The following is a 24,596-nucleotide window of genomic DNA, read 5'->3' on the forward strand; positions in this document are numbered from 1 at the left end:
GCCCTCTTTTGGGCACCTGCTAAAATACACTTTTTTCAGGCAAACCTGCCTAGATATCATAGACATGTGTTACCATCAGGCTATTATTACCTTAATCCTAGCTTTATATGCATGCATGGGGGGGAATGTTTTAAATAGTTCTCTTTTTTTAACCGGCTTTGCTAATATCTGTTATTTTTAATCAAAGGATGCATCAACTTTCTTAAATAAATTAAACGGCAGAACTGGAAACATTTGAGCAGAAAACTTCAGTCGTAAGATGGGCGAAACTGAATTCTGAGGTAAAAATCTGAGGGGGTCACGTGGCCTTTTGGGCGGGAAATACTCGCAGCACCCGTCCTCTGGCAAAGGAGACGCTTGGCGAGGGGAAAAAGGCGGGAACAATCTGCGCATGCGTTACCAGAGGGGGGAAAAAACCAGGCCACCGTCGGCTACTCATCGGCCGGCGAAGTGGCAGGAGACGGTGCGCCTGCGCACTGAAAGCACGTGAAGCCCCCTTCCTCCCCGCGCGGGTTCAGCGCCTCCCTCGGCTTGGGAAGCCGGAGCACGCGCAGAAGACGCGAGGTCCGCGAGCTTCCCGGCGCGCCTGCGCGTAGCGGTTCAGGGGGCGGCAGCGAATGGGGTGGGATCGAAAGGTCGCCGGGAGAGGGCGGGGGGAAGCCCCAGCCGGAGGAGAGCGGAGCATGCGCCGTGCGCGGCGGGGGGCGGCTGGGCGCATGCGCGGCGGCGGCGGCGCTGACAGGGAGCGAGGCGGCTGAGGTGCGCGCCCGGATGGCGGCGTCCGGGGCGAGGAAGCCCAGCTCCCCGCGGGACTCGGAGGCCGAGGTCTGGTCCCGCCGGGTGAGGGAGCTGGTCAGCTCCGAGCCGGCCAGCCGGCTCTGCTTCGAGTGCGGCCAGCGGGGCGTCACCTACGTGGACATCACCATCGGCAGCTACGTCTGCACCGCCTGCTCGGGGGCGCTGTGAGTGCGGCGGGGGGCGGGGCCACGCGGCTATGCGCGAGGCCAGGGGGCGGGGCCACGCGGCTATGCGCGGGGGCGGGGCTGTTTCCACGCGGAATGCCTCCTGGGGGCGGGGCCAAGGGCGGGGCGTTGGAGACCCTTCCTCAACCTGGCGCCCTCGCAGCCGCGTCAGGGACCCCATGGGGGAAGGGGTTAATGGTTATAATAATGTAACGGTAATTTAATATCTATACCCGGTTTCCCCAGCCACTCTGGGCAGCTTCCAACCGTATATTAAAAACAATACAGCGTCAGACATTAAAAGCTTCCCTAAGCAGGGCTGCCTTCAGATGTCTTCTAAAAGTCAGATAGTTGCTTATTTCCTTGACATCTGATGGGAGGGCGCCACCACCAAGAAGGCCCTGTGCCTGGTTCCCTGTAACTTCTCGCAGGGAGGAAACCGCCAGAAGGCCCTCGGCGCTGGACCTCAGTGTCCGGGCAGAACGATGGGGGTGGAGACGCTCCTTCAGGTCTACTGGGCCTTTGAGGCCGTTTAGGGCTTTCAAGGTCAGCACCAACACTTTGAATTGTGCTCAGAAACATACTGGCTTGTGTTGTTGCCCTTGTTTTTATTATGTGTTTCGATCTTATGAACTGCCTTCAGATCTACCTTCAGAAGGGCGGTATACAAATTTAATAAATAAATAATAAAATCAGCCCCACAGCCAGCCTTGGCCGAGGGTTGGGGGCTGTACTCCAAAACCGCTGAGGGGCTCCAGGTTGACTCCAGGTTGACTGAAGGCTAGACGACCTTTGGATTTGCTTGTCACCTCTGTGACGTATATGAGACCGCCTGGCGAAATCATCTGGAGGCTTCGGACGTGAGACGAGTCTTGCGGGAGGAGTGCAGTGGCTCCTCCAGGGCACCGTCCTGTTCCCACAGTGGCCAGCCAGATGTCCCAAACGAATGGAAGAAGCCCACAAGCAGGATTTGAGCGCAACAGCATCTCTCCCCATTCGCGACCCTCAGCAAACTGCGGGAGTTATAAAGCAGCAAGTAAAATTTTAGACGCGGGCGGCGCTGTGGGTAAAACCTCAGTGCCTAGGACTTGCCGATCGCATGGTCGGCGGTTCGAATCCCTGCGGCGGGGTGCGCTCCCGCTGCTCGGTCCCAGCGCCTGCCAACCTAGCAGTTCGAAAGCACCCCCGGGTGCAAGTAGATAAATAGGTGCCGCTTACTAGCGGGAAGGTAAACGGCGTTTCCGTGTGTGCTGCGCTGGCTCGCCAGATGCAGCTTGTCACGCTGGCCACGTGACCCGGAAGTGTCTGCGGACAGCGCTGGCTCCCGGCCTATAGAGTGAGATGAGCGCACAACCCTAGAGTCTGTCAAGACTGGCCCGTACGGGCAGGGGTACCTTTACCTTTAAAATTTTAGAAACTGTGCGCACAATTAAAAGGAGGGCAGCGGATGACGAAACAGACAGAAGGCACCAGCGATTTCGAAGAGGCCTTGTTTGCGCTTTGTGTGGGGTGCAGAAGGACCTCTGGGATAGTGCGGGATTGGCAGCTGCAAGACGGCGCAATGCATCCCGGGCCGCTCCCTGATGCTGGCCGTGCTCTTTGGCCTTCGCTGGCCAGTGGGAGGCAGCGGCATCTCTTCGCTAAAACAAATAAGAGTTTCATAAACTCCCCTTTGAGCGGAAAGGCAGGTTAAACACCTTTTGACCAAAGTAAATAGAAACTCAGGTTGTTGCCCTGGATGGTGGGGTATGGCTGACATGAGAGGGAGGGTGGAAAAAAGGGAATCTGTGGAATGCTTTTAAGCCAGCCGTTGTCAACCTGGCGAGTAAAAGGCGACATGGTAGAAGTGTGTAGAATTATGCCTGGCATAGAGAAAAGCTTTTCTCCCTCTCTCACAACGCTGCTACTCGTGGGCTTCCAATGAAGCCAAATGCTGAAAGCTTCAGGACAGATAACTGGAAGTCTGTCTTCACACAGAGCATAGTTGAACTGCGGAACTCCCTCCCACCGGAGGCGGTGATGGCCAACAACCTAGATGGCTTTAAAAGAGGATTGGGCAAATGCACGGAGCAGGAGAGGGCTTTCGATGGCTACTGGGTGGTCAGAGGTAGCAATGCTTCTGAACACCAGTTGCTGGAAAGCACAGGAAAGGGAGAGTTGCTCTTCTGTTCGAATCCTACTCGCAGATTTTCCCATCATGGGCATTTGGTTGGTCTCTGTGAGAACAGGAGGCTGGGCTAGATGGGCCAGATTGTCTTCTTAAATCGTGGTGATATGAGTCCTTAATTTCTTTCCCCGCTGCCTCACCGAGGTTGCCCAGATCCCTAATCCAGGTTTGCTCCCTGAGGAAGTTCTCCCCACATGGGGTTCCTCCTCTCTCCGTGGCATTCTGGTTATTTCATTTCCCACCCTCTTAATAATTAACTGCCACGGGCAGAGATAATCCTTGCATCAGCAGGTCAGAGCGCTAGGGGACAGGGCCATGAGGAGCCCAGTGGGGCAGAGTCGACATCTAGGCTCTCTTCCCTGAGGGCCCAGGCCTCCCCTGGATTCTGCAGCTCAGGATGCGCAGCATTCTCTGCGTTTTCCTGGCAGCTCAGAGAGCTGTCAACATCACTCTCTTCACCAAGGTGTCTCTCTTGCAAAGGCACACACACTTTGCTGAACTCAAAGGCCTGGTTTCTCCTGCTCTCCCCTAGAGAGCATCTACTCCGTGGCTATAATCAGCAGGAGCTTTTCTCTTTGCTGTGTTTCCTGCATTACTTGGACTAGCCACTGTGATCCACGCGACGGTCAGCTCCAAACTTGATTATTGTAACTCGCTCTATGTGGGGCTGCCCTTGAGACTGACCCAGAAACTCCAGCGGGTGCAGAATGCCGCAGAGAGACTCCTTACGGGGTCCTTGCAGTGGAATCACATTCACCCGGTGCTATACCAGCTGCCCTGGCTCCCGGTGGAGTACAGGATCAGGTTTAAGGTGCTGGTTTTAACTTTTAAAGCCCTATATGGCCTAGGACCCTCGTACCTATGGGACTGCCTCTTCTGTTATGTCCCACAGAGGACCTTACGGTCTTCAAACAAAAACATCTTGGAGGTCCCAGGCCACAGGGAGATTAGGCTGGCCAGAGCCAGGGCTTTTTCGGCCGTGGCCCCGATCTGGTGGAACGCTCTGCCACAAAAGACTAGGGCCCTGCAGGACTTGACATCTTTCCGCAGGGCCTGCAAGATGGAGCTGTTCCACCAGGCCTTTGGCCAGGGCACAGCCTGACTCCCTCCTTCGGCAATCCTTGCAGAACTCTAGCCCAGTGGTTGCCTTTGAATTGATTTTAGGATGAATTGATTTTAGAATGCTGTGTTACTTTTATTATTGTTATCCGCTCTGAGCCCGGCTTCGGCTGGGGAGGGCGGGATATAAATAAAAATTATTATTATTATTATTATTATTATTATTATTATTATTATTATTATTATTATTATTATTAGATGACCCTTGGGGGTCCCTTCCAGCTCTACAGTTTTGTGATTCTTCTCCCCCATCCCACCCCTAATGCAGCCGTGGCCTGAACCCCCCTCACCGGGTCAAGTCGATCTCCATGACGACCTTCACAGAGAGCGAGGTGCAGTACCTCCAGACCCGTGGGAACGAGGTGAGTCAGGGGCCACCTGGGGCCTTCATGGCAGTTGTGTCCTGCTTTCTCACATGTATATATAAGACAATTTATAATAGCAAGGTGGTGAGTTCGGTTTGGTGACTGACGAGGCCAACGGAAGGCACAAGTGAGGTTTCAGAGGGTGGGCAGGTGATAGTCCTCTCCTGCTGTACTCACTTCTCAAAGAACCCCCAGAGTTCTGAATTGTAGCTTATTCCTCATATGCATTGATAAGAACCCGTATCTTTTAGTGCGGCAGTACCTAAACTTTGGAATTCCCTGCCTATTGACATCAGGCGGGGGACTTCCCCGTACTTTTCCAGCTCTTGCTAAACAGCATTCTTGTTTAGGCAAGCCTGCCTGGTCGATTTGTGTTTTAATCCCCTTTTAGTTTAATTTTTTTGATTATATAGTAGCTTTTATTGATGATTCTGTTGTTTCTCTCTCTCTTTTTGAGTTGTCCCTTCTCTTACAAGCAAGCAGTGTCTAAATGTTACGAGGTAAATAATTCTGGGCCCCCTCCCCACCCCAGGCCTGTCGGAAGATCTGGTTGGGCACCTTTGACTCACGGACGTCTCTGCTGCCAGATTCCCAGGACCCTCAGAAAGTGAAGGAGTTTCTGCAAGAGAAATACGAGAAGAAGAGATGGTGAGAATGACAGGAGCCTGTCCTTCAGGGGAAGCTCAAATCCCGGGAGCTTACTGGGTGGTAAAGGACTGAGATGAAATTCTGCAAACTGGTGTGGGCTGTTTATTTTCACGTCTTACTCCAAAGGCGAAATGTTGACTTTTCACCCACCCAAGGGATGAGAGGGTGGGGAGGTTATCCTGGGCGGTGGTCTATCCTCTCCTCTGGCTTCCTCCTGCAGGTACATCTCCCCAGAGCAAGCCAAAAGCCTCCCCTCGCTGACATCCCAAAGCTCCACGGTGGAAGTGAAGACGCTGCTGGGAGACTCGGGGGCGATGCCTACAGCAGCCAAGCCTAGCCAGGTTGGGAGTATCGGGCATCCTTCTGCCTCGACTAAGTTGCTCAGAAATTCTTTCCATTCACTGGCCAGCCCAGGCTAGGCCCCTACCCTGTTTCACAAGCTCTGATATCAGGTTTCTGACAGCTGTTGGGGAGTAGCAGGGCAGGGGGCGGTGGGCTGTAGTTTGCAGTGTTTGGGGCTTGTGTAATTTGGAGAAAAGACGAGCAAGGGACAGTGAGAAACGAGAAATTCGTGGGGGATAAGGCGTAGGGACGTGGGTGGCGCTGTGGTCTAAACCTACAGAGCCTAGGGCTTGCCGATCGGAAGGTTGGCAGTTCACAGAACACAGAACTGCATAATACAATGACAAACAAAAGCAACGCTGCCCCCTCGCCCCAGTTTAAAAGGCCATATACTGCCAAAGGTCTGGTTATAGAGGAACATTTTCACCTAGTGCCTCTCAACAACCAACAATCCATCCTGCCCCACAGAATCAGTAGATTCTGAAACTTTGCTCAAGTTTGAAACTTTGCTCAAGTTCAAAATAAGCATGGCCTGCCAGGGAGACCTTTGCGATGCCCTCTTCTCCTAGCCATTGTGTATTCTTTGTGTGCAAAAGCCACATAAAGCTATCTCCTTATGATCCAAAAATATACAGCCCGGGGCACAGTATTCTCCCTTAGCACCTCAGTGGCCACAACTTGCTTCAGAGTGCATTTGTGGTTCATGCCGGGCTCGGGGGGGGGGGGGGAATCTCTTCCTGGGCAGGATCCCGGCCTTTCATTCTGACCGGCTTTTCTTTTTACAGATTGCAGATAGGAGCCAGCCGCAGGGCCCCCAGCCAGCCAAGAAAGCCAGTATGGACCTCTTGGCCGACATTGGGGGAGACCCCTTTGCTGCCCCTCAGCCTGGACCTGCCTTCACAGCCTTCCCTGCTTTTGGGAGTGAGTAACTTCTTGTGGCTCACGGGAGCCTCCTTATCACACCAGAGAGGGGGTGGGTGTGTCTGGCTGGGCAGTTTTGATCTGGAGGGAGTGTGTTAACTGAAGAGGCTTCAAAATGGGCATGGGGGACGACCCAAGCAACCAGGGAGTTGGGGGAGCTGCCTTTTCCACCATGGGGAAGGAAAAACAATACACTGGCTTTTGGCTCCTTGACTTAGAGCAGGGTTTCCCAAACAAGTCTCTGGCTGGTGTGTTTTTTGGACTACAACTCCCATCATCCCTCGGTACCAGGACCAGTGGTCAGGGATGATGGGAGTTGTAGTCCGAAAACAGCCAGAGCGCCAATAATCATAATAGTAATTTATTATTTATACCCTGCCCATCTGGCTGGGTTTCCCCAGCCACTCTGGGCGGCTTCCAACAGAATATTAAAATACAATAGCCTATTAAACATTAAAAGCTTCCCTAAACAGGGCTGCCTTCAGGTGTCTTCTAAAATCTGGTAGTTGTTTTTCTCCTTGGCAAGTTTGGGAAACCCTGGTTTAGAGAACCAGGACCGCTAAGACGTGTGCGCGTACAAACCTGGCGTTGGTGAGAACGTGATTCTGCAGTACAGTGGTACCTTGGGTTACATACGCTTCAGGTTTCAGACTCCACTAACCCAGAAATAGTGCTTCAGGTTAAGAACTTTGCTTCAGGATGAGAACAGAAATCGTGCTGCAGCGGCGCAGCGGGAGGCCCCATTAGCTAAAGTGGTGCTTCAGGTTAAGAACAATTTCAGGTTAAGAACGGACCTCTGGAACGAATTAAGTACTTAACCCGAGGTACCACTGTAGCTCTTATTGCTTTCCTGTGGAATTACAAATAGGTGTGACGAGGTGGGGAGTATTCCTGCCTTGCCAAGGGGTTGGGCTGGATGACCCTCAGGGTCCCTTCCAACACTTACGATTCTTTGTTTTTTTTTTTTTTTTTAATAAATTTTTATTGGTTTTACAGCATTTTTTTAAAAAGAACAAACAAACACAAAACAAAACAAACATACAAAATGCTTTCAAAGATATTTTCATAAACCTCTTTTCTTGGACTTCCCCATACCCCCCCTCTCTGCATCCCAGTGTCCATATTTGAACTAGCAACTCCCAGTTGTTACTTTCTAATCTCTGTCATCTTAGTCCTCCTTTATTATCTAACCTTGTATCCCTGTACCCTGTTACTTCTAGCAACCACAACATTTTAACATTCGTTGAGTTTGTAGTAGTCCTTAAGATAGCTCTTAAATTTTTTCCATTCTTCTTCCACCATCTCTTTACGTTGGTCACGGATTCTGCCTGTCATCTCAGCCAGTGTCATATAGTCCATCACTTTCATCTGCCATTCTTCCAGAGTAGGTAAATCTTGTGTCTTCCAATACTTTGCGATGAGTATTCTTGCTGCTGTTGTGGCATACATAAAGAAATTTCTATCTTTCTTTGTCACCAATTGGCCGACGATGCCCAAGAGAAAGGCCTCTGGTTTTTTGGAAAATGTACATTTAAGTACCTTTTTCATTTCATTATAGATCATTTCCCAGAAGGCCTTTATCTTCGGGCATGTCCACCAAAGGTGGTAAAAAGTACCTTCAGTCTCTTTACATTTCCAACATTTATTATCGGGCAAATGATAGATTTTTGCCAGCTTGACTGGGGTCATGTACCACCTGTATACCATTTTCATAATGTTTTCCTTTAAGGCATTACATGCCGTAAATTTGATACCGGTGTTCCATAACCATTCCCAGTCATCTGACATAATGTTGTGTCCAACATCCTGCGCCCACTTAATCATAGCAGATTTAACTGTTTCATCCTGTGTGTTCCATTTCAACAGCAAGTTATACATTCTAGATAAATTCTTAGTATTGGGTTCTAGCAATTCGGTCTCTAGTTTTGATTTCTCCACTTGGAAACCGATTTTCCTATCCTGTTTAAAAATTTCCATTATTTGGCGATATTGAAACCAATTTTCTACTTTGTGCTTCAATTTCTCCTGACTTTGTAGTTTGACCTTGTCTCCATCCTGTTCTAAAATTTCCCAATACTTCGGCCATCCAACCTCCATATTGAGTTTCTTCACTGCTTTAGCCTCCACTGGTGACACCCATCTAGGGGTTTTATTTTCCAATAAGTCTTTGTATCTTATCCAGACATTAAATAATGCTTTTCTAACAATGTGATTTTTAAAGGTACTGTTAACCTTGTCATACCAAAGATATGCATGCCAACCAAAAGCATTATTGAAGCCTTCCAGATCCAAGATGTCTGTATTCTCGAGGAGCATCCATTCTTTCAGCCAGCAAAACGCTGCTGCCTCATAGTACAATTTTAAGTCCGGCAGGGCGAAACCCCCTCTTTCTTTAGCGTCAGTCAGTATTTTGAATTTAATTCGGGGCTTTTTGCCCTGCCAGACAAATTTCGAAATGTCTTTGTGCCACCTCTTAAAACATTCCATCTTATCAAGAATCTGCAAGGTCTGAAACAAAAATAACATTCTAGGCAATACATTCATTTTAATTACTGCAATTCGACCTAACATTGACAGTTTCAGATTTGACCATATTTCTAGATCTTTTTTAATCTCTGACCAACATTTTTCATAATTGTCCTTATACAAATTAACATTCTTAGGTGTTAAATAAACCCCTAGATATTTGACTTTCTTAACCACTGTCAAACCTGTTTCCTCCTGAAACTTCTCCTTTTCCATATCTGTTAGGTTTTTCCCTAAGACTTTAGTTTTTTGCTTATTCAACTTAAATCCAGCCACCTGGCCAAATTGTTGAATTATTTCTAAAACCCTTTTCGTACTAGTGTTTGGCTCTTGCAAAGTCAATACTAGGTCATCTGCATACGCTCTTAACTTGTAGTGTTTAGCTCCGACCTGCACACCTTTGACCTGCTGGTCATTTCTTATCATATTCAGCAACACCTCCAGAACCGAAATGAAAAGTAATGGGGAAATTGGGCACCCCTGCCGAGTTCCTTTTTCTATCTTAAGTTCCTCAGTCACAACATTATTTACAATCAGCTTAGCTTTTTGTTCGGAATATATTGCAGCCATACCATTCTCAAAACCCTGGCCTACCCCCATCCCATGAAGATTCTTCCTCATAAAACTCCAAGAGATATTATCAAAGGCTTTCTCCGCGTCCACAAAGATCAATACTGCTTTAGTGTTTATATTCACCTCCAGCTTTTCCAAAATGTCTATTACATTCCTTACATTGTCCGCTAGGTGTCTTTTAGGGAGAAAGCCTGCTTGGTCTTTATGGATCTTCTCCATCAAAACTCTTTTAAATCTTTTTGCCAAAATGTCTGCAAAAATTTTGTAATCCACATTAAGGAGTGATATCGGGCGGTAGTTCTTGAGTTGGGTCTTTTCAGTCTCTGACTTTGGTATGAGTGAGATATATGCCTCTTTCCACGATTCAGGTGCCCTTTTTCCTTCAAGGATCTCATTACAAACTTCTCTTAATGGTTGAATCAACCATTCCTTCAACGATTTGTAGTATCTAGAAGTCAGTCCATCTGGTCCCGGAGATTTGCCCAATTGCATATTCTGAATGGCAGCCTCTACCTCTTGTTCTGAGATTCTCTGGTTCAAGTCCATCTTACTTTGCTGAGAGATATTTTGTAATCCATATCTTTCAAGGAATTTGTCTATATCTTCTTCATTTTGCGGGCCTTGGGTGTAAAGTTTTTTGAAATAACTTAGAAAGCAATTTCTAATTTCATTAGGTTTAGATATACTCTTTCCATCAACCTCTAGGCTTGTAACTGTATTTAGTTTCTGCCTTTTCTTCAATTGCCATGCCAAAAGTTTACCGCATTTATTTGCTGATTCAAAAGTCTTTTGTTTCATTTGCTTTATCTTCCATTCAATCTCTTGGTTCATCAATTCCATATATTGAGTTTGATATAACTTAATCTCTCTTAAAATGTCCTGAGACTTTGGTTTTGTTCTTAATTTCCTCTCTCCTTCCTTTATCATTTCCAAGATCTTCTCTTTTTTCTCATTTTGTTTTTTCCTCTTTATTGAATTTTGTTGAATCAAAAATCCTCTCATAACAGCTTTACTTGCGTCCCAGATCACTCTTTTCTCCACGTCAGTCCTCAAATTTATTTCAAAATAGTCTTTTAAGGTCTTTTGGGACTTCGTGAGAATCTCCTTATCTCGAAAGAGGGTGTCATTCATTCTCCATCTAAATTGACCGGTTATTGTGAGTTTCATCTCCATCTTCACGGCGTTATGGTCGGAGCAAGTTTTTGGGCAGATTTCCACTTTCTTAATCTTTGGAGCCAATCCACTAGTAACCCAGATTTGGTCAATTCTGGTCCAGGTCATCATTGCTTGGGAGAAGAAGGTTCCCTCTCTCTCCAGAGGGTTCCTTGTTCTCCAAATGTCTATCAAGTCCATGTTTTCTGTCATTTCGAAAAAAGTCTTGGGGAGTCTCCCTTCTTTAGTGACTGTTAGTCTTTGTGCCTTGTCCATATTAGTGGAGACCACGCCATTCATGTCTCCCATGATTATCATATTATAATCCAGATAGTCCGTCAAAGTTTCATGAAGTCCCTTAAAGAAGTCAGATTTGCCTTCATTTGGTGCATAAATTCCAACAACTAAAAGTTTTTCTCCTTGTACTTGTATCTCCACAGCCAGATATCTCCCTTGTTCATCTTTAAATATCATTTTTGGAGCCCATTTCTCCTTCACATATATTACCACTCCCCTCTTCTTAACTTTGTCTGATGAGACAAATTCTTGTCCTAACCTTTTATTTGTGAGTAATCTCCTGTGGGCTCTAGTTATGTGAGTTTCTTGTAAACATATCAAATCCAATTGTTCTCTGTTCAAAATATGAAATACTTGTCTTCTCTTCAAAGGCCCATTCAGTCCATTACAATTCCAACTAAGGAATTGCAGAGCCATCTTGTTATTTTCTTAAGGCTCCTCCAACAGCTCCAAGTTGTTGCTCTTCTTCTGACGGTGGTGGTTTTTGTCCAAACGAGAGATTCAGGATATCCAGTGCTCTCCTCTGTTCTGCAAGTACGTCCACAGTCCCCTTCTGTAGGTCCTCCTGATATCTTGCCAGAAATTTGTCTTTATCTTGAATTGTCTTTATTTTCACTTTCTTTGCCTTGTAGTCGAATGACAGTCCTTGTGGGAATTCCCACCTGAAGCGGATCTGATTTTTCTTTAACAAAAGCACCAAATCCTTGTAGAAGTTTCTTAAGTCCAAGATATATTTTGGTATGTCTTTAAAGATCTGTACTGCTGAATTTCCAATTTGGAGGGCTTTTCCAAAGTGTAGTCCTAAAATTTTATCTCTTTCCTCCTTAGATCTGAGTGTGATCAAACAATCTCTTGGTGTCTTTCTATCTTGCTTTTTGCCGAGTCTAAAGGCAGTTGTGATTTTAAAATCGTCTTCCTCCAAGTCCCAGCAATCCGCAAACTCCCGTGTCAAATATTCCACAAGGTTGTCACTTTCATTCTCCGGAATCAGTCTTAATTTTAAGTTTCTCTCTTTCCTCTGTAACTCCCACAAGGCCAAGGTTGCATCATGCTCATAGACCTTCTTGGCAAGTGGCTCTAATTTCTCCTGCGTCTCTCCAGCTGTGGCTTTGGCCTCTTCGGCAATTTGACGCGTGGTGGCATTTTCCTCGACCAATTTATTTATAGATTCTGTATTCTGGTTTAATCTTGTTGATATTTCTGTTAATTTTTGTGTGTTCTCTGAAGTCTGTTTTGTCAAAGACTCCAGAGTCTGGTTTATCTTAAGCAAAGCTTCTGTCACAGCTTCCATAGAAACGGCTGCTCCTTTGTCCTGTCCTGTTGTTCCAGCTAGTCCGGCTGTTACGCCTAAGATCGAACCTCTTCTCTTTGCTTGTTGCAGCTGCAGCTGTTGCTGTTGTTGTTGCTTGGTCTTGGCTCTTGTAGTTATCTCTTCTTGTGGCCCACTCATGTCAAGGTCAATTCCCACGGGATTTATTCTCCCTTGGAAAATTCCACTGTCTTAGGCCGTGCTGGACTTCACTTTATCCTCTAGAGGGAGCAAATCAAAATGGCCATAGAAGGAAATTTCAAAATACATGAACAAAGGAGACCATCCAAGATGTAGAAAGAAAGGAGATTAACCCAGTCAAAATCAATGTTACTAAAGTCTTATAGCTTCCAATTGCCACAGTTGCCCAGTATACTGTTTATACTGTTTCTTCTTAAAATGTACAAAAGTCAGGCACTGTGGAAACTTTGTATCAAACACTTACGATTCTTTGAGAACGTTCTCCCTTTTCTCCTAATGCCCTGCACTCAGATTTGCTCGAGGAGGTCAGAGCCCTAGACTTGGAGGGTTGGAGGCCCCTGCGATGCGGGAGGAAATCCATTGGCGGTAGATTCAGGACAGGCCAGAGAAGGAACTTAACCCATGCACAACACTGCAGCTAAATAATCCCTCTTGTGCGTGCTCTCTCAGGCCAGGTGCCAGCCCAGGCCGCCTTCACCAGTTTCGATGCCTTTGGAGGAAGTCCTGCTGGAGTGACCTTTGGGGATGCGTTAGCCGCCAGCCACAGCCCTTTCCAGAGCCAGCCCATGGCAGCGGGTAACATGCCCCGTAAGTACTACTATTTTGTTCATTCCGTTTATATTCCGCCTCCCCTATAGTTCCTCACCCCCCATTTTATCCTCGCAGCCTTTTATTCCTCCTCATTCTCCTTTCGTCGGGAGGCGGAGACTGTTTTACTCCCACAGGCCTTTGGGAACTGACAGATTTTTTTCTACTACCTGCATTTTAACAGATTTGCTTTTGCATTGCTTTGATTCTGTTGCATTAAAGCTGAAAACATATGCCGTATTTTTCGCCCCATAAGACGCACCTAGTTTTTAGAGGGGGAATGCAAGAAAAAAAATATTCTTTAAAGGGAGCGCTGAGCAGAGACTGTATGCATCCCAGGCTCTGCTCAGCGCTCCCTTTCATGAGCCGCATGGAGCGTGTGTGCGGCGCTTGCAGGCTTTTCCCCGAGGAGGGAGAAGGGCAGCCCATCACTGACGGGCTGCCCTTCTCCCTCCTTGGGGAAAAGCCCCCAAGAGCCGCGCACACGCTCTACGCGGCTCGTGAAAGGGAGCGCGGCTCTTGGGAGCTTTTCCGGGAGGTGGGGGAAGGGACTGAGGGGCTAAGCCAGAATCTAGAACAGCAAGAGGGAGCGCTGCGCATTGATCCCTCTCGCTGTTCTGGCTTCTGGGATAGCTGCGAAGCCTGCATTCGCTCCATAAGACGCACACACATTTCCCCTTACTTTTTAGGAGGGAAAAAGTGAGTCTTATAGAGCAAAAAATACGGTAAAAGATAGTTTAAAATGTAACTAAGCTATTACATATTATATGCTTTTAGCTTTTTTGTATTTTACCTGCTATGCTTTAATTTGCGTACACCAGCTCGAGTTCTGGTCTGGGAAAATGGCGGGAAGGTGGGGGAAGGGGAGAGAGAGAAAATTTAAAAATATATTTAATTTTGTATATCTTTCTTCATCAGCAGATCTCAGGGCAGTTCATGGCATAAAAATACAACATAGAAGCACAAAACACACGATTAAAACAAGAACAAAGAAACACAAACCAATAACTCCCAAACAAACCAATATTAATTAATATTCTTCCTTGCAGGTGGAACCCACATGGGCGGTTTCCCCGCCTCCCCTGCTAACCAACCAGGAGTGGGCATTCCGGACATGGGCGGGGCCTTCAGAGTGGGCGGAGTCCCAAGCAGGTAATGGGTTTCCCTCTGGATCGACTGGTTTGGGGCTGGTCGGTCTGTGGACATTTCTGCCTTTGGCCAACAGTTGTGTGTGTGTGTGTGTCTGTGTCTAAGTGGCCTCTGGGTGCATCTACCTGAGAGCCTTGTACTTACCTGCTTCCTCCTCCTCCTCCCCCTCTCTCTGCCAGTGTCTTTGGGGCCCTTAGCCAGTCACCTGTCCTGCCTCCTCCCAGCCCAGCCACGGCCTACGGGGGTAAGTAGTTTGCCGTCGTCCTCTCGGTTCTGATGGTTGCTGCTGTTTTCATCTTCTATTTATTTGTAGGCCACTTTTCCCGTGGCGGTGATCAAAGTGTCTTGCATCGCAGCAAACGAACAATAATAAATAGAACAATTCAAAAAACAAAACAACCCCCCCAAGAACGATTAGAAATAATCATAATATATACAGAACATAAATCCATACGAAAACAATACAGATAAGCTAAGAACTAAACGGGAAAGAGAATGAACTCAGGTGCTGCTGTGTGAACCTTCAGTTACCCGCACATGAAAGATCGTCATCGTTTTAATTGCAGGCCACCTTTCCACAGTTACAGCCAAGCTCAAGGCGGTTAGCAACACGGAAAGATTTACACATAATTACAAACATAACAAAAGTAGTCATAAACAGTGAACGGAACAGATAAAAAAAAGTACACAACCAAACGGAACGATTTTCACGTCAGTCATAATAAGATCTAAAAACAAATCTACAAAAAGTTAATATCGAGAGCAGCAACAAACCCCGCCAAAAGAACCCGCTAAACCAGTGGTCCCAATTGGGATCTGCGTAACCCAACCAGGGATCTGTGGCACATACCTGTCAGCTGTCTGGGACATCCCCTTTTGGGAGGTGCCCAAAAGATTGTGAGATTACAGCGCCCAAAAAACACCTGTTTCGGGGCGCCATGCTCTCATGCTGCTCACATGACTTGCAGGGATGCACAGCCCGGGAGATGGCAGAGCCCTCGTTTTGGACTGGGACACACTGGAGGGTCTGGTGGCACCGCTTGGCTTTTGAAAAACGGGGGGGGGGGGTCCGCAGTATTTGGCTAATTGGGAACCACTGCCCTATCCCAAGAATTTGTACCATAATGTTACATAGAGAGAGAGAGAGAGAGAGTCACATGAGAGTCAGATAGACACAGCCAGGTATACAGAGAGTCAGATGCAGAAATCTATGCAGAAATTTAGGGAAGCTTTTACTGTTTGATGGACTACTGTAGTTTAATATTTTGTTGGAAGCAGCCTAGAGTGGCGGGGTATTTTATATATATATATAAAAATTTATTTTACAACTGCATCCATCGCAAAATCGCCTTCTCCTCCCCCCTCGTCAGCCCTCCGTACTGCAAAACCGTGTGTTTGCCATGCGTTTCTCTGCTTATTGAATAAATACTGTTGAGCAGGAACTGATTGTGCTCACATAGCGAGGGCTGTGCATGTGTGTCATCCAACGAGGAAGTAAAATGGTGACATGTGAAATTTTGGGGAGCGGTGTGTGTCTTAGAAGGAGGGGCAGATTTCTAGGCACAAGTCTTCGGTTACTATGGCAAAGTCTGAGGACCCCTGGCACGTTCCTGGGGTGTAGCAGAGGCCAGTTGCTTCATTTGTGCTATAACTCGGGGCACTTTCTCTTTCTCTCTCTCTGACGTCCAGCCTGCACCAATCCTTTCGCCACCTCTGCTGTCGCTCAGCCCACCCTGCCTTCCACCAACCCCTTCCAGACCAACGGCATGGGCCCAGGTAAGCCCTTCCCTGCCTCCTTGAGACTCTTGGGATCATAGATTTGAGCCCCGTTTTTTTGGGGTGGGGAGAGATTCCTACATTGCAGGGGCTTGGGCTAGAGGGCCCTCTGTTGTCACCTCCTTCCAGCCGTCCCGCTGCGAAGACCATCACCTCTGCTCCGACGTAAATCAGCGACTCAGGCTTCTGAGCTTGAAGGTTCCCACACCTACTATGAGCTACTAACAGCAGCTACTGCTGTTTTAGCCAACTCAACAGCATACCTCTTTAGAGGTTTGCCCTTTGTGGCCCTTTCAGATCTGCGTACTGGACACAAGTCTTCAGCACTCATCTCCTCTTTCTTAGGAGAATGGTGGCACTCTTTTCATACCCCACAAATATGCCATGCACACCACGCTTCCCGAGCTTGCTGCTCTGTGGAGTATGGACCCAGGCTTCTGAGCCAGGGCACACTATCAGCAGATCGAACCACACACACAGAATAGGCGTGAGGCTTGTGGAAGCATACTACAACTACAGATTTATTAATCATAAATCAGGACAAACGTGTCGTCTCTCTCGTCGTCTCAGAGAGAACAGGAAAAGCAAAAGCTACTCACAGCGGAAGTTTCCAGCAATGTAAACAGATACGTGACACGCAACAGTTCCACACGCCTGCTCCTTAAGGTGGAATGGAAATGTCAACATCCTCACGGTCCCTTCCAACTCTACAGTCCTGTGATTCTTACCATTCGAGCGGAGGTGGGAGGGCGGAGAGAGAGACGGCGAGTCGGGCAAAGGAGGAGTAGGGGCTGGTTTTGTAAGCCGCCTTCCGCCCTGCAGGACTCATAGAATCGTAGTGTTGGAAGGGACCCCCAAAGCGCATCTAGCCCACCCTCTGGCAAGGCAGGCATCTCCCGCTGCTCCCTGCAACCCAGTTCACAGCACCCGACCCTTCAATGGCTTTAAGAGAGTAGCAAAAGGCACCTTTGTGTAACTATACTTGCGGGAGGAAGCCGCCAAGCGGCACCTGGGTGTAACAGTGATCTCCCCGCCCACAGTTCCCAGCAGCGGGTATTCAGAGAAATACCGCATTTGACATGTGGAGATAGAAGACAGCTGGAAGAGCGTCTGGATCAGGCCATTGACCCATCTAGCGCAGCCGGTTTGGGTCCTGCGCTGTGAAGTAGCGGAAAACAAGCTCGCTCCATCTTTCAGACGTTTGAAGATGGCTACCCTCTCTCCTCAGTCTTTTCCAGGCATCCCCAACACCCTCCAGTTTCCAGGCCACTGACCTTGGTCCCCCTGCTCTGCACAATACCCTTCTTAAATTGTGGCACCCAGAACTGGACAGGTGTGGGCTGACCAAGGTGGAATGGAGCAGTGCTATTCCTTCCCTCGATCTGGACACTAGACTTTGGTGGATGCAGCCCAGAATAGCAGTAGCCTTTTTTGCTGCTGCCTCACACTGCTGGCTCATGTTGATAAGCTTGTGGCCCCCTAAGACCCCTTGCGTCCTTTTCACGCGTGCAGCCGTCAAGCCAGGCGCCCCCCACCCTCCACTGATTCATCAAGTTATTCCTGCCCCTTCCTCATTATTCTGGCTCTCTCTCTTCTCGCAGGCGCCTTCGTGGTGGGGTCCCCCAGCAGCTTCTCCACCTCCCCCCTCTCCAGCGTCTTTGCCTCCCCCCTGCAGCACCAGCAACCGCCTCTCTTCCAGACCCAAGCAATGCTGAGTCAGCAGCAGAATGGTGGTAAGAGGTGCTTTTCTTTGCGGGGGGGGGGGGTGTCACTCAGTCCAGAAGTAGACATGCCATTGCACACTCACTCAGAGAAACTGCGGGCTTTCACATTTGAGGCGCTGTGGAATTTTTTCCTAGACTAGGAAAAAGTGAATAAACGACAGGCAAGGCCCTATCCCTCATTGGGGTTGTGACGGGCAGGTTGACGGGCTCTGCATGCGTGGCCAAAACCTCTCGAGGCTAGAGGAAGGCCATCGAGGGTCCCCACATAGCTCATTGCCCCTTCTTCCCATGGGGCTCATGGGAGAAGGAGAGAATGCCGTAGGGAAAGGACCTTGGTGACCCTGATTAAGCCCCTTCCACCAGCACGCGGGTGACGCTGTGTTCTAAACCACAGAGCCTAGGGCTTGCCGATCAGAAGGTCGGTGGATCGAATTCCCGCGATGGGGTGAGCTCCCGTTGCTCGGTCCCTGCTCCTGCCAACCTAGCAGTTTGAAAGCACGTCAGAGTGCAAGTAGATAAATAGGTACCGCTCCGGCGGCAAGGTAAACGGCATTTCCATGCGCTGCTCTGGTTCACCAGAAGCGGCTTAGTCATGCTGGCCACATGACCCGGAAGCTGGACGCCGGCTCCCTTGGTCAGTAAAGCGAGATGAGCGCCGCAACCCCAGAGTCGTTCACGACTGGACCTAATGGTCAGTGGTCCCTTTACCTTTACCAGCACAGCAGAGAGGGCCCCCCTGAAGAACCAGCACATAGCACAAAAGCGTCCCACAGAATTTGAAGCAGAGTGTAAATATGTCTGAAGCAGAGGGCTGGCTTGCCTGGTCTGGGGCCGGTCACTGGCTCTCAGCCTGTCCTCCCTCGCAGGGTTGTTGCTCTGGGGGTTAAATGAGGACAGGGAGAACCGTGCACATGCCACCTTGATCTCCAGACTCTCTTAAGAGAGCCAGCGGCGGTCTATAGCGGTTAGAGTGTCAGGCCAGGACCTGGGAGAGACCAGGGCTTGAACCTGCCCCACCTACTCTCAGCCTGAGCCCCCTCATAGGGCTGGTGTTTGGGGGGTTAAATGAGGAGGGCAGGAGAACCCTTGAGCTCCTTGGAGATATAAAGGCAATAATAATAATAATAATAATAATAATAATAATAATAATAATAATAATTAATAATAATAATAAACCTTCCAGCCTCCCTGGGTGTGTTTTAGGCCCTCTGGGTGACTTCATCTCCTCAGAGTATTGCGGAAGAACGATGTCAATCAACATTTGATGATCTCCTTCTCCCGGTCCACAATAGAAAGTGTCCCTTCATAGTGCATCACGGTGTGGGACGCCGGTTTGACATCTACTGATAGGAAGTGCCTACAGAGGGTGGTGAATACAGCACAAGATATTATGGGCTGTCCCGTGAATCCACTGGATGAAATAGCGGAAGAACGTTGCCTCAGGAGAGTGAGGAAAACTCTCAGGGATGATTCACACCCTGGCCGGCACTTTCTTGATCTCCTGCCCTCAGGCAGAAGATATAGAAGCAGGATTAGTCACACCAACAGGGTAAAGAACAGCTTCTATCCGTGGAATAAAAAGATAACAACAGGGCAACTGACTTTCGGGTTTGGTGGGTGTGCGTCAGTAAACGAGGGGAATTAAGACTAAGAGAGCTGAGTGTGGGGTGCCCGTGTAATCTCACTGTATACAAGTTGTACAAGTGACAATCAAGTATTTCAATTTCATCTGATTATGACAAAAGTCATCTCAACACTCACTCTCTCTCTCTCTCTGTGTCTCTCCTGCCTCAGGGTCCCCATTCAGTGGATTTTCTGTTGCCAAAGCTGCACAGAGACCCCTTGGGCAGCCTGCTGGGATCTCCACCAACCCTTTTGTGGTAAGGAAACTCCCACCCCTCTCCTTCCCTCTCCTCTTCCAGCCCTCCAACCTCTCCCGCTTGCCAGTTCCCCATCTCTTGTGATCACCTTTCCACACCCCAGCCCCTAAATCTCTCTCTCTCTCTGTGTGTGCATCCGTGAAGGCTCCAGTACGAAGGCAGGTGATGCTCACGTGATCTAGATACTAATCAAAGAAAGCAATGTTTTTTCCTCAGGTTGAGGGGTGGGAACAGGCTCTCTACGTAGAAAAGTTGCAGCGTTTGGGACTCTTCAGTTCAGAGGGAAAGGCAAGGAAGATGTTCAAAGTTCCACATAGCACGGGAAAAGCGGATAGAGAATTTTTTCCCCTCCCTCCTAACTGGAGGGCATCCAGGGCACATGAAAGAAAGTCCTTCTAGCTGATAGTTAAACTGCGGAACTCCCTCCAGCAGGAGGCTTTAAAGGAAGATGTCACTACGGTTGCCTTTTTAACCCCAGCGATGCTTCTGAAACCCAGTTGCCAGACACCCCAGGAGGGGAGAGGGTTGCTCTTGTGCACGGATCCTGGTTCTGGGTTTCCCAGAAGAGGCAGCTGGTTGGCCGCTGTGGGAACAGGATCCTGGAACAGACAGGGGAGCCCTTACGTTTTTGAGAATAACTGAAGGAAAACAGTGTTTTCCTCTTACAGGTAGGTAGCCGTGTTGGTCTGCCGTAGTTGAAACAAAATTAAAAAATTCCTTCCAGTAGCACCTAAGTTTGTTGTTTGTGTGAGCTTTCGTGTGCATGGACACGTCTTCAGATACACACGAAAGCTCATACCAGCAACAAACTTAGTTGGTCTCTAAGGTGCTACTGGAAGGAATTTTTTTATAGTGTTTTCCTCTGTTTGGGTGTCAGTGGAATAAATAGGCTTTCCCTCCCTAGCTTACAGAATCTTTGGATATTTCAAGATGATCTTTCCGTTCAGTTGATTGGGGTGTTTGTGTGTCTCTGTGTGTGTTGATCCTTCTCTCCCCACCCCCGTCCCCGTCCCCCCCACTCACCCACCTCTCTGTCTCTGTCTCCCACAGACCCCGATGGCCTCCTCGCCTGCTGGCCCTTTCTCCCTGGCGAAACACCCCCCCACCAACCCTTTCTTATAGCGCTGGCTAGACGACAGACCGCCGGAGACCCCCGACTCACCTCGAGTGTGTGTGTGTATGTGTGTCATATAGGAGAGAGCGTCTCTGCCACTTGGGCACTTTACTCTTCCCGCCCCCTGGACTGGGGGTGGGCGCTTAAGTGCTTTTCAGAAGGTTTTTTCGGGAGGGGACGGACGTATGGCCTCTCCCTCCAGAAAGCAGCGCACGATGTGACTTGCCAGGGAGCTGGGTTAGCTGGCTGCAAACCAGGGCAGTGATTCTTGCTGGGGAGAAGATTTGGGGAGGGGGGCGGCAAGCAGTTCTGAGCGATGCTGAGGAAGGTCAGTACCTAGAGGTGGGTGTGCATGCTGGGTAAACAGGAAGTCCAGGAGCCCCTGTGAGTCAACTGCTTCCTCCTTGGCCACCCCTCCCACCAGCTTCCCAGCAGCCCTTGTTTGGGGTGTATGGGGGTCTGGGATTGCCAAGGTGGGGAGGAGAGGAGGATGTACAGACCAGCCCGCATCCCCCTTCCAAGCCTCTCTGGCCTCTTTCGGGCCCCCTTGCCAGCCGCCGTGGGGAGGCCTCAGGGCCCCTTCTCCTCTAGGGCGAAGCTGCCCCAAAGGCAGACAGGATTCCTCTTCTGCTGTCCCCGTCCTGCCTCTTCCTCTCATCATTTTATTGCACTAGACGAGGCGGCAGGGAGACGCGGTCAGGGTCGCCGACAAACACACCTGCCTGCTCGTGAGCAGACGAAGCGTGTCTGGAGCAACGGAGGCTCCATGCTGCAATGCCGGAGCCCCAGAATCAAGTCCAGAGGCTTGGAAGAAAGACAGAGGCAGTGGGTACGGTCTGGGGGCTCTTTTGGAAAAGGTCTGGGCCCCCTCCCCAGGCTTGGAGGTCTGTGCTGTTGTGCAAAACCCAAAGTTTGGCTACCCAGGCTTTGCAGTCAGTCCTTGCTTAGGTTCCCCACTTCCGGCTGTGTGCTTTGCCAATGTGCATTGCCTTGCTGGGTCGGGGGAGCCTTCTGGGAAAGCCTTGGCAAGGGTCTCTGAGCAGCCCCCCAACATCCAAGAAGTTCAGGGGGCAGAAGGGAGAGCCGTCATTTCCTTTCCCAGCTGACACGCGCTCAGAGCCGTGTCTCTGCCAAAAAAGATGCCCTGAGCCACAATACCCTCCGACGTCCGCGTTTCCCGCCCTGGGGGAACCCCAGAAAGCTGCCTTTCCAGCCCCCCCCCCCGCCCCGGAGGTCTTCCACCAGCCTCACCTGGTCAGACAGTGCCTGCAGAGTCCCAACATTTCAAAAGCGGGGTTTTATGCATCTTTCGAAAGCAAGCCCCTTCCCCTTTCTCCCCCACTCCTTTTTCGTGGTCTCAGGAAATCTGACCAAAGCGTTAAGTTTCCGTAATTCTGTTTGGCTGAATGCAGAAATGGGTTGGGGAATGTGCTGGCTGGACTACGATACCTGGGAGCAGGGAAAACTACGGCTTTGCTAAGTGAATGGCGGCAGCTCTCGTTGTGCTTCCTTCAGTGTGCTGTAGCTCTTTTAATTCTTCGCACCCGTCCGCCCGGCTCCCACCTCCGCGCTTCCTCCTTCGCCCGCACACTTTCAACCCAAGGCTCCTTCAAAGGCCACAATCCCTCCCCGTGCACAAGTATTCTACCTATCCCAGGCTCCCTACGCCGGCCGGGGCTTTTTTCCTTTCTTTGGGGTAACCCTTCAATTGCCCCTCCCGGGAACAGAACGGATGCGTTCCGCCACCCCCTTAAGGAAGACTGGAGTTTATATTTTCAAGTATGGACTACGTTTTTAAAAGATATATATCTATATATACTCACGAAATATATAATAAGCGCAGAACTTGTTGCACTCAAAATGTCTATAGATATCTATATGGGGAAGGGGGAAAAATCTATTTGAAAAACAAACATGGTGGTCCCTGGTCTTCTTTCGGCAAACACCTGCCTCTCGGGTTGCAGGCCTGGAAGCGACTGGATCAGGGCCTCTGGGTTCGTGGGCTCTGAATCCTGGAGAAGCGTCGCCAAGAGATCAGAGCGGGCTGCGTCTCGGCCTCCAAAGGCATTCCCAACAAGAAAGCAAGCCTTGAATCTAAGGCTTTCGCTCAGAGGTGGTCCCTGGAAGGGTCCAGGAAGGGTTGAGAGAGACCCTGGACAGCTGTGGCTGCCAGTCCGAGCAGGTAGTGCTAAGTGGGCCAGTGGCAGCGTTAGAAACTCAGATATAACCACACCGCCAAATGGCACCTTAAACCTGGGTTATGTTCGCCGCAACGGCACCACTTTGTCTCCCCCGTTGGAATTTTTTATAATTGCTAATTTTTTCATTTCTCTACCGCTTTATATTTTAAAGAAAAAGGTCTCAAAGCAGTTAGAACGTCCACCCAGTTCAAGCTTCGAGGGCAACATTTCAGATCCTTCTCTGAATGGCATTTTGCTTCCCCCCGGCTTAATTGATAGAGCTGAGCCATAGCAGGAGAACTCTAGGAAGGCAATGTGGTGCAGTGGTTAGAGCAGAGTTTCCCAAAGGTCGGGTCTCTGGCTGTTTTTGGACTACAGCTCCCATCATCCCTGACCGCTGGTCCTGCTAGCTAGGGGACAATGGGAGTTGTAGTCCAGAAACAGATGGAGACCCGACGTTTGGGAAACACTGGGTTGGAGTGTCAGACTAGGACCTGGGAGGTCTGGGTTCGAATTCCCACTCAATCTTGAAGCTCCCCAGGTGACCTGGGAGTCAGTCACAGCCTCTTCACTTTCCTCGCAGGGTTATTCTAGAAATTAGGAGAAGGGTGGCCACCTTGGAGAGAAAGGAAGGGATATGGGTAAAGGGACCCCTGGCCATTAGGTCCAGTCGTGGCCGACTCTGGGGTTGTGGCGCTCATCTTGCTTTATTGGCCAAGGGAGCCGGCGTACAGCTTCCGGGTCATGTGGCCAGCATGACTAAGCCACTTCTGGCGAACCAGAGCAGCGCACGGAAACACTGTTCACCTTCCTGCCGGAGTGGTACCTATTTATCTACTTGCACTTTGACGTGCTTTCGAACTGCTAGGTTGGCAGGAGCAGGGACCGAGCAACGGGAGCTCACCCCGTTGCGGGGATTCGAACCGCCGACCTTCTGATCGGCAAGTCCTCGGCTCTGTGGTTTAACCCACAGCGCCACCCACGTCCCTAAAGGAGGGATATAAATGCAATGAATCAGCTCTTCTGCCGACCTGCTAAAATTGCAAGGAGGGACCAGGTAGATATCTGGAAACCAGATATCTCCACGGTCACATTCGGGGTATCACTACAGGCTGGGTGTCCGAACCTGTTTTCAGCAGTGGATCTTAGCCCTGGAAACTGGGAACTCGTAGCAAAAGACTTCCCTGCCTGAGGCAGGCTTTGCATCATAGAGGGTGGGGGAAACCTGGTGCAGGGGCAAATGTTGCCTTCGGCCTGGACCTGTCCAGGCTCCCACCCCTTGCTGGCCTTGCCCTCCCCTTGGGCGCTTTCTGCTCACCTGCATGAGCCACAAGGGACCCCTAGGGGTCATCCATCCCAACCCCCTGCAACGCAGAATGGAGAAAGAGGGTGGTGGAGGAACCTCTCAAAGGTTTGCACTGCTCGCCCGCCTCCTATTTGTGCAGAAGGGAGACTGGACAATGGTTGGCCTGCTCTGGACGCTCACCGCCACCATGTGGCCCCCGGCAGGTTGCCAACACGGCCCTCGGACAGGAAACCTGCTCTGGCTGAGTCAGCTTTCCCCTTTATGAACCTGCCAGACACTGCTGGATTCAGGAATCAC

The 24,596-nt window shown here is 49.5% G+C and overlaps 1 protein-coding gene across 1 annotated transcript; it reads left to right on the top strand.

Moving 5' to 3' along the window:
• The first annotated feature begins 723 nt into the window (after positions 1 to 723).
• Positions 724 to 22,726, top strand: AGFG2 (ArfGAP with FG repeats 2). The gene is made up of 12 exons (XM_081167980.1): positions 724 to 962; positions 4,517 to 4,610; positions 5,146 to 5,261; positions 5,482 to 5,602; positions 6,389 to 6,524; positions 13,033 to 13,170; positions 14,220 to 14,322; positions 14,499 to 14,563; positions 16,009 to 16,095; positions 17,697 to 17,828; positions 19,614 to 19,699; positions 20,750 to 22,726. Exons 1-12 carry the CDS (start codon positions 772 to 774, stop codon positions 20,819 to 20,821), a joined length of 1,341 nt encoding a protein of 446 aa, XP_081024106.1. The 5' UTR covers positions 724 to 771; the 3' UTR covers positions 20,822 to 22,726.
• The last annotated feature ends 1,870 nt before the right edge of the window (positions 22,727 to 24,596 follow it).

This window comes from Podarcis bocagei (assembly GCF_964188305.1).
Source record: "Podarcis bocagei genome assembly, chromosome: 13".
NCBI classification, from domain to species: Eukaryota; Metazoa; Chordata; class Lepidosauria; order Squamata; family Lacertidae; genus Podarcis; species Podarcis bocagei.